The sequence below is a fragment of the Phallusia mammillata genome, chromosome 1, assembly GCF_965637545.1.
Source record: "Phallusia mammillata chromosome 1, kaPhaMamm4.hap1.1, whole genome shotgun sequence".
NCBI lineage: Eukaryota > Metazoa > Chordata > Ascidiacea > Phlebobranchia > Ascidiidae > Phallusia > Phallusia mammillata.
In genome coordinates this window covers 31,373,165-31,383,507 of record NC_137252.1, presented here as the reverse complement: position 1 = coordinate 31,383,507, position 10,343 = coordinate 31,373,165, and the positions used below count along the sequence as shown (strand labels likewise).

Sequence of the window (10,343 nt, the reverse complement as noted above, 5' to 3'; positions counted from 1 at the left end):
AAAAATCTGTTTGTTGCAGCCTTGTTATCCCAGTGTCTGACTTTTGTAAATTTTTACTCCATAAAGTGTTTTAAACCTACCTGCCAAATATGGCAATGAATGACGATGATCCAGTTTCATTTTCATCTGTCGAAGAGGAACTAAATTACTGGAAAACAAATGCGAAAAGATATCGGGAATTGTAAGTTTTTGTTTAATTCAGGGTTGGGCAACCTTGTTACTGTAGAGTCGATTATAAATGTCAAAATTGGATCGCGGGCCGCACATGTGCATAACACAAAGTGATTTTGCTTTGTTTCTTACCAAATATGCTTAACTACAAGTATAATTCGTATTTGATTCTAGTCCAAGCATCTCAGCGGGCCGCACAACCTTTAATGAAGGGCCGCATGCGGCCTGCGGGCTGCAGGTTGCCCACCCCTGGTTTAATTTGTACAGCTTATTTCGGGATGCAAGAATATCAATTAGAAATTTCCATTCATTTTATTGTGGAGGCCTTTACTGCCTCAAGACTCAATTCCAAAGAAAAATACCAAAAGTATTGATCTCAATAGGCAGGCATTGATTTTTAGTTGTGGCTGGTTTATTGCCCTGTCACATAAAGGCCTTCATTTATTGCTAATTGGGCAGTGACCAGAGTCACAGATGGCCCAATAATATGAAGCATGTTGCTTAATGCCAGGGACCTATTTTTTAAAAAGTATATCAAACTGAACTAACAATCCCAGAAATTATAACCACATAAGTTTGAAAGTAATTGCAAATATGCCTTATTTCAGCTCTGTGAACAATATAAATTATTCTTTGCTTACAAAAGTTGTCTAATTGTTTACTTTATTGTTTGTGACTATAAATCAGTGTAGTGTTGTCAACATAAAAGAATAACTTGCATTTATGACAAAAATAGTGAAGTTCCAATACTATTGCATTTGATGAATTAACTGTTGCTGCCAGGCATAATGTATCAACCAATTTTTAGCTCTTCCAGTAGTCTTTATTATAATATGCCGATGTTTCGATGTCCCATACAAGACTTCATCAGGGTTATGACATAAATTGAAAACACAAAGTTGTTATAAGGCAAAAAGAGGGCGGTGAAACACACAAAAGCTATGTTAAAAATTGCAGTGTGCACCAATGGTTGAATGATAACACTATTGCATTTAGTTAACTTTTAAGTAATCTATATTATTTGACTTTTCTTTCTCTACACAGGACTGATGAGGTCCAACAGGAACTCCAGGAATTTCGTGAATGCAGCGAGGAATTTGAGAAGGAACTTGAAGTTCAACTTGAACAAAATGAAAAGCAAATGAAGGAACTAAAACAACAAAACACCACCCTCACATTTGAATATGAAACACTAAAGGTTTGTGTTGTATATCTTTGTTTCTGTCAATTTGCAGAATTGGGTTCTAAAAAATTGTGCTTTTCTTAGGGTAAATGTAGCTGCGCAAACTGGTTTTGTTTGTGCAGTTTTATGTATATAATCTACCGCAGAAGAATGCTTGCTAGTTACTTGTCCACCAAAAATGTTAAGCACCTGTAGACTTTAAAGTCACACTTGCAGTAAAAAGTAAAGCACTTATCTGTATTACAAGTATAGGACGATTTTGTATGACCTGCACAACAACTGATAATATATTTCCAGAAAAGTATAATATGCCATTTTTCTGAAAATAAGTTGCATTTGTTGTAAATTGTTTATGTATATGCATCTGTATATATTGTGGTTGCATGCACATTATTCAAACCAGAAACCAGTTACAGCATGAAACAAGTATGGCTCATACCTGTGATATAAAATTCAAATGTTCTGCCAATTATGTCAAGGTCATTGGTAACTTATGGGAATATACAGAATTGACATGTCAACTACTGCAAACATACATGAACTTCTGCAAATAGATCTTAACGTCTATATTCAAATCACGATGTCAAGTGTAGGGAGAAAAATGTTTCTTTGTTGAGCTGGTCTGACTTGCTATGCATTAATGATTCATGTATTGACATACAGGCTGTTTGAAAACCTGCCGTTAAACATTACGTCATTTGATCTGAATGCATTTATGTGCAATGTGTAATTCGATACTGACCAAATTCTGCCAAAAATTAACAAAATATTGCATACAGAAGCAAAATATGTATGTTGTTTGTTATGGTGCAAATTTTTGTTTTTTTCCTTACCTTTGTTCCATATATTTCGCTGTTGGATTTGTATAGGTTTGTCACTTATGATAACCAAGTAAAATTTGTATTTTTTTACTAGAAAGCCAACACTTTTGGGCAAACATTTGTAACCTATTTCAGTTAAAATTTGTTTGTGACAAAAAATGTGCAAAAGTCGGAAAATGAAAGTCAAGCGGTTATCAAAACTTTCTGTTTTCTGAGAATAAATGCTGATTAAATTTATTTTTAGGGAAACAGTTTAATTTGTTTAAGGTTACGCTCATCCTATGGAGAGGTGTGGCTTAACATTCATGCGATGCATTGTCCCACACCTTGCATTGGTCAAATCAATACATGCTCTATTACATTCTGCATAGAGGTGTTGACTGACATAATCCACATAAAGTCAGGACTGTGTCTGTTCCAGTGCTTAGCCATAGCTAGCTGGTGCTATCCACATCAATGTCCCTGACTTTATTAAAAAGCCATCATAAGGCTTAAATCAGATTTGCTTGGTTATTATTGAGCTAACTTCCAAGGCATAGTGTCTTTGAAACAGCGTGAAATTAACTTGGTTGATTTTGGGTATTAGTTGTTCAGCCCGGTGGTACACAAACCAGACAGCATAATTTATTGCTCCTGTTATTTGTGTAAAACACACTACCCTAAGGGCATACAAACAAAAAGGTAGCAAGTACATAGTTTAGGTTCTTAAAGTGACATAATTTGTTTGTGTACATGCTTGTAAAACGTAGTCTCACAAACTTACTGAACAAAAAATACAACTATTTCAAGTGCAACATAACACCTAATGCAAAACTAACTAATTTCTTTTTCATGTTCTTTTACTTGTCAAATTGTGGCAAATATTTCATCTTTTTACTAAAATATTGAAAATTTTGGAAGACTGTACACAGATCTGTTTATAAGTTTAATAAGTAAAATAATGACAAAAATTGACTTAAAAAGTGACATGCATAATTGTTTAAACATTTCGGCAAATGCTCATGCCATCTTCAGTGATATGAGGAACCACATCAGTTACACCTGTTTGTAACCACTTGAGCCACATAAAAGATTGACAAAACAGTGTGAAACAAGCATTTGAACAATAAAGCATGTCGCTTTTTACATCTTTTTGGTCTGTTATTTTCCTCATTAAATTGAATACTTTATTATATTAGCAAATTTTGTTTTCAGGATCGATACGAGAAACAACAAGAGGAGCGATATCGACAAGTTTCCGAGCTTCAAAACGAAGTTGCGAAGTTAACAGCAACCAAACAAGAAATGACAAAAGACATTCGAGAACTGGAACAAAGTAACGACGACCTTGAAAGATCAAACAGGTAAAACTTGAAAGATCAAACAGGTAAAACTTGAAAGATCAAACAGGTAAAAACCAACACTTAATATTAATACCTTTGAAACTTCACAGTTTTAATGCTAAAATCACTGATGATACAAATTAGTATTTGCCAAATATTTGATATTAAATAGTTTGTGAGCCAGTATGTTTGTCATAAAGAGGTAGAAACCAATTTAGCTTTTACTGTGCAACGCATTTTCATCACTATTGCCCACTGATCTGTTCAGTAATCTATGTGATATAATGTGATACTATGACTCATCCTTTTATACTGATTTGTTTTGTTGATACCTTGTAAGGTGAAAGTATAGTTGAAATTTTGCGCGAGAGCAAAACAGCTAGAAAAACATTTTTTGCTTCGTTCTTGAATTGCAGTTTTGGATTACCACATCAAATATATGTGGTATATTTTATAAAATAGAGAAGTTAATAGCCTTTTTGGCCAAACATACTCACGATAAAACAGTTTCCCAATAGTCAATCACCAAGTCAGAATTCCTTCTTTCGGTTATGAAATTCCTTCCATTGATGATCATCCCGTACATTTACTGTAATTTTCTTTATTCAATTGATATACTTAACTTTGTGAGTAAATAATCAGATTTATCACCATAGATATTTAAGTCAAACTTAAAACAACAATTTAGGTACCATCGACTAATCAATTTCCTTAATAGCATGTATAACTTCCCACTGGTTAAGGACCACTGTGACAAAACAATACGGTATTGTCTGCCTATTTTGTTTGCGATTTTTGGCATATACTTTTGCCCACATACCAAAGCTGTTCAGCATCTAACTACAAATAATAATGTTATGTATGTCAAACTGAAATTTTGGTCTTTAATAACAGCCGCTTCATTTTAGAAACACCATAATATCGCTGGACGACTTCGAGCATCGTCTTAATCAAGCACTTGAGCGCAACGCATTTTTGGAAAGTGAACTTGACGAAAAAGACTCCCTTGCTACAACTGTGCAGCGGTTACGAGATGAAGCGCGAGGTAAAACACACTAGTTTGCCTTTACACACAAACTCTAATGTATTACTTAATAATGTGGTAATTTCCTTTTTCTTGTACTGCTTTAATGAACCTGTTACAATGTTAGAGACCCAAATCACAGACCTATGTTGGTATGATGTCTGTAAAAAAATCTGTTTTTATTGCATGCCATTTTGTTATACTTTGCCTTGTTTTTAATAAATATTATATAAAGGCTCAGATTATAACATAGTTTTGCATTATTTTTACATCTTTATTCTGTTATGCTAGCCAATTGCCACATTTTGAGCTAAAAACTGTTTTTCTCTAGAAATATACATATGAAGATAGCATTTTATGTGTAAAAATGGTTACCTTACACCCCCCTGAAAACTGATAATCACTCACAGATCACTGATGACTGCATAAGCATTTGCCGAAACATCTAAGCCACAAAGCATGTCACTTTTACATCTATTTTGCCCATTTTATTTCTCATTAGACTCTAATGTTAATTTATTGGAAAAATGTCTATGACAAAATTCTACATGGTAACAAGCATATTTGTATAATAACAATAAATTTAAACCAAACTTTTGTGTGTTTTACTCAACTTTTATTCTGTTTTAGATCTTCATCATGAGTTGTCTGTTCGTCAGTTAAAAGGTTCGAGTAACAAACCTGAAGCCGAAGCAGACGCTGCAAATCATCCAAACCCTACACCTGATACAAATCATCCGGTAAGTCACATTCACATAGTAGCAATGTTTTGTAGAGTTTAATACCCTTTCTAAAGCCGTTAAATTTTATACTTTTTTGGCTCTCTCCCTTTACTTAAAAAGTGCTTTGAGCTTTCATAACTTACAATGTATTACTATGTATGTATAATCTACAGCAAGGGTGGGGAACCTTTTTGTTTGTAAAGGCTCACCAAACGGTTTATCGACACTCGTTTAGGCTGCACAGACAGGCCAAGGACAGTGGTGTTCAAACTTTTTGACTCACAGTATGGTTGTTTTGCTATTTCCTTGTAGAGTTGCAGGACTTACGGTCCAAAATAAATTTCCTCACTACATTTCCACCTTTACTACAACATTCAGGGTTTATTTAACTCGCTTGTTTACAAATATCAATCTAAGAGCAGCTTGTGATATCACAGATGAGTTTAAGACATCTGATTATGCGCAAAGCCTTTAGGTCGCAGGTTCCCCACCCCTGATCTACAGCATTGCTGTGTATTGACTGGTAAAGAGCTTTGGATGTGGCAAAACTATGCATATTTTCTAATTTGAAAAATGCCTTAGTCAGTGTGATATAATTTAAAAAGTCAAAATTACATTGCTTTTCCAGTTATCCTTTAAAACTGTTTGCAACATTGCCTGTCCTTCATTGACTGTGAAATTAATATTTTCACATAAAGTTTTAAACATTTTAAACATTACTTTATTATTATCTATAACTTAAAAAAAAACATTTATAGCAGACACCGCCAGTCACACCATCAACACCCACAGCTCGCACAAAGAAACTTTTTACAAACGGACATATACCGACAGTTACTCCAATCAAGTCGACTCCAGAATCACATCGACAAAAACGTAAGTTTGTGTGTTGCACTATAACGGTAACCACACCGGTGGAACTCAATACTGCATGGTATATACATGTTACCACATGTTAAGCAGTTTTAATGGACATAAATATACTTCATGCAAAAAACTATAATTTTACTTACTTTAGAATGCACTGACAGTTAGTACTATTTGAGTTGGGGTAAGGGTTTGTAATGCAAGTGCACTCTAATCTGGTCTCATTTACCCTTGTTGGGCATATGTTCTCACGTTCCTCAAACCATGTGCCATACCATGCAGTATACTGTGCGCTTTACCATGCAGTTAACATGCAGGTACATGCTGTGTCATGCAGTATATAGTGTCGATCGTAACCACACCTTTTCTTGAACCATGCCTAAGAACTGGTTACTTGTTTATTAATCAACTTTTTTGATGATGTCTTTAAATATGAATTTTTTGGTATTACATCTTATACGTGCATGTTGAGTTGGGTGCTAAGCATTTTTTTCATTGCCTGTGTTTTTTGAATCAACTAATTAGTAAAAATGTCTTGTGCCCTGCAGATATTACTCATAATGGCTTGGAACGAACTCCACTCACACCATCAGCAAGAATATCAGCATTAAATATTGTCGGGGATCTTCTGCGAAAAGTTGGGGTAAGTGATATTTTGTGAACAGCAAAACTGATTTAAACTGTAAAACCCACCAAGTAGAAATGCATGTCAGTGAATTTAAGACAGGCTGAATGTACAAGTAAAAATTATTCAACAAAAAGTTTCGCAAACAGTTAAAACAGGGGCCAGCAGTTAAACTGTGGCACTTATTATAAAACTCACTTGCGAAGTGATTTTTCATTTTTTTTTTTTTTTTTGATTTTTTTTTTCATGATTTTTTTTTTCGAGATTTTACTTTGTTTTTCAGTTTGTTATGATGTAATTGCCTGAAAAACGCGCCCTAAATAATGAATATGTATGCTTTCTGATTACAACTACTGATTTTATACACAAAACTGATATCATACACAAAATGTTGGTATGCAACGCCATTGACGCTTAAAAGGTTGCCAAACCCTGAATTAGAGGGTTAAACACCAACACATAGAAGAAAGGATTACCCTTATTTTATTGATTTACCTACTGATGTTAGGCAAAAGGTTCTACACTATAGACTTGCAAGCTCTATGTTTACAAAGTTAAGGATTTTAGGTCACATATTTGCGACATCTGCATTTGGTATCATTAATAGAATCTTAAACTGTTTAACATGTAACTTAAAGGCAAGAAACTGGGCCATTAAGTGGTAATTTTTGTACATCTTATTGGCAAGGCAAACTGGTGCATGTGATTTGTGGCAATAGTCTTTTTTCATCCAGTCCAAACTTGAATGCTGTTCACTTAACAAATTTCTTATGATATTAATTTTCAGGCTTTGGAATCGAAACTAGCATCGTGTCGGAACTTCGTCCAGGAACAGCCGACGTGGACAAGCAAAAGGAGCAATTCAACGAAACTATCTGAAAGGTAAACTACCAGTATGCCCTTCATTTGTTTGCTGCTAACAAACACCATTGACTGTTAAGTAATGGCTTTGTAAATAGCAACAGAAAGAATGAAATGAAAGTCCATTTTATCACCCCTCGTGGTGTTGTAACTTGTCCCCTTTGTTGTTTTTTGTTAAGTCCTTTTTTATACATGACGATTTCCTAGTTGTAGGTTGTTCACTGTATGTATGAGCAGATTTTATTGGAAAGGCATTCTGTGCCTGTGCAGTGCCTGAATTGTAAAAAATTACAACCTAAAACATTTTATTATTGTGGTAGCACAAACTATTTATACATGGCTAGCAAATTGAACTGTAAAAACAGTGGCACTTTTAGTCCCTAAAATTTACAAAAAATGCTCTTATAATTGCACATTTGTAGTAAATCTTTTCTTGTTAATAAAATCTCCTTTAAAGCAGTAAAGCAATTGTGACGATTCAAAGCCATTTTTACACTGATTTTTTTTGCACATTTGTAGAAAATAAACTAGCAACAATATACGGTCACTGATAAGTAGGGCAAGTTTTTGTTGCACTAAAAACGTGAGAAAGTTGCACTTAATTTCAACAAAAGTTGCAGTAAAAAGTTGCATTTATGCACAAGTTGCATTTATGCATACTTCTTGGAGTTAACATGACTAGTGGGCTGCAGGTTGGACAATCCCTGCCTTAGACTGTCATTTTAACAGATATCAAGGTTATCGCTTTTTACTTGCAAAATAACGAATGCACTTTTATATGAAACTTTATGCTTGGCTGGGATTGTTGAACTTCTAGCTTGCAAGCCAACTGTTGCGTCATAGATAACATGGAGATGCAGCTAATCCATCACATAGCTCTTTGTTATGCAAATCAAAGAGAATAGAACCATACTAAAAATAGTTTTATAGCATGTTTTTTAAATCACTCCTTTACATTTTGCACAATACTTGATAAAAGTTGCAGTCAAAAGTTGCACGAAAAATAGAAAAAAGTTGCAACATAAAATTCCTACAAACAGCTTATAACATCATACTACATAAATTCTGAGTATTTAGGAAGCTGCCGGAAGCTGTAAAAAAAAGTTGCAAAAGTTGCAAAAACTTGCCCTACTGAAAAGGTTATCAATTGTTTGTTGCATTGGCCAGGGCTTCCTACCTTTTTACTCCACTGCCTTTATATTTTTTTGATGAATAAAAAACTTTTTGTTCAAGTACTAGTTTACCTGCATTAAACAAAACTGCCGTTTTTACTTTAACGTTAACTTTTTAAGCAACTTTTTATGGTTACTGTAATGGACATAACAAAACATTTTATTTTTTTCAGTTCACAAGGAGCGAAATCGGAACAACACAACAGTCGACCCCCAGCTACTGGAAACGTAAAAATAAGGGTGTGATGACATCACGAGTATAAGAAAGAAGCTGTCATGGTCCAGTGCACACAGCATGCGGCGCACTCCAGGGTGTTCGTCAAAGAGAAGTTGCTTTCCAAAGACTTAACTGCATTCTGGGTTGACATCGACAAAACAAAGCAATTTTTTTACCTAATCAAAACTAACTGAGTGACATACTGCGGAGGGGTTATGGTAAAAGTGGGATTTTTGGTTTCCAGTTTTTGTGTTTGTAGACCATTTGGATTTAAGGTGTCAATGGGATGTTTAAGGTAGGGATAGGGTATAATTTTACTTAATTTATTGCAAAATATGACTCTAATTTTACAGGAAATAGTAAATTTCTGATTTGTATTCATAAAATGTTGGCATCTTGTAGAAAAAATATTTTAATTGAATTTTTAAATGATCTTGGAACTGCAGTTAATTTATCATTATTCATTCGAAAATGTAACTTACCATTCACATAAAATTGTCTCTGGTGCATCCTAGTGATCAGAAACCGCTCTCTGCTACGCTCTAGCGAAATGTTAAGTCTATCGACCTGTTCCATGTATTTATGTGTAAATATTTAAGATTTCTGTGTTTATCTTTCTGCTATTTTTCTAAATTTCAAGTATTTCATGTTCTTTTCTAGAAAAAACTAACTTTTCGTTTTTGCTGTTGCTGAATGCCGTAACATAGAAAATGCCTGGCGATTTAGTGAAATTTTGGTCTGCGCCATTTTACGCTTCTAACATGTATATGGTTCTAGTAGTTTGTTGTTTGCTTGGTACAGGTCCAATTGGTTTAGAATGCACAGCCATCATAACTTGTAAGCCACAGTAATTGAAATGTACGAAAACATATGACAAAATTTGTTAAGTATTAAATCTCAGTTGCAAATATATTTCATAATCGGTTTCCATAATTTTAATATTGTCAGGTTAAATGTGGGCAAGTATACTACTAGAAAAATAAAACAGGCATTTCTTACTCTCTAATGCTTCTAAAATCTGCTTTCGTTTGCTTTTTGACGTCGTCCGAGCACCTACTATGACGTCACTATTGTATTTATTATGTCACACGTTGCAACAAACATTTTCCCGCAAGCATTTGAAATTTTTTTCTTAGCCGCCATCAGTTTTAGACAACCACGGTCGGCGGTGATTTCCCTGATGCGCAACTGTCTGTTTTTATTCCTTTTTAGGCCGTTCGCTCATCCGACTTTATGCACTGTCCGTTTCCGTGTATTCTTCTCTTCTCTCATCCACTATTTCGGGTGGCGCGAACTTTTTATCTCTTCGTTGTTTTTTCTTTTGGTTCTGAGCTCAAATACAAATAATAAGACCTTAA

General features: G+C 34.4%; 1 protein-coding gene across 2 annotated transcripts; it reads left to right on the top strand.

Annotated features, from left to right (window-relative positions):
- Window positions 1-10,343, top strand: LOC145220656 (nuclear distribution protein nudE homolog 1-like). 2 transcript variants are annotated; one of them, XM_080087879.1, is made up of 9 exons: window positions 1-181; window positions 1,216-1,369; window positions 3,370-3,518; window positions 4,406-4,542; window positions 5,152-5,261; window positions 6,005-6,119; window positions 6,659-6,753; window positions 7,523-7,617; window positions 8,942-10,343. In XM_080087879.1, exons 1-9 carry the CDS (start codon window positions 90-92, stop codon window positions 9,012-9,014), a joined length of 1,020 nt encoding a protein of 339 aa, XP_079944005.1. In that variant the 5' UTR covers window positions 1-89; the 3' UTR covers window positions 9,015-10,343. The 2 variants fall into 2 exon arrangements, with proteins under 2 accessions (XP_079944005.1, XP_079943998.1); XM_080087872.1 differs by having other exon boundaries at window positions 6,002-6,119.

Bases quoted from the DNA above. Each gene is read 5' to 3' on its own strand.
- LOC145220656 (XM_080087872.1), top strand. From the start codon at position 90: ATGGCAATGAATGACGATGATCCAGTTTCATTTTCATCTGTCGAAGAG. The intron at 1,370-3,369 runs GTTTGTGTTGTA...TTTTGTTTTCAG, and splicing joins TTGAATATGAAACACTAAAG to GATCGATACGAGAAACAACA. The intron at 7,618-8,941 runs GTAAACTACCAG...TATTTTTTTCAG, and splicing joins TCAACGAAACTATCTGAAAG to TTCACAAGGAGCGAAATCGG.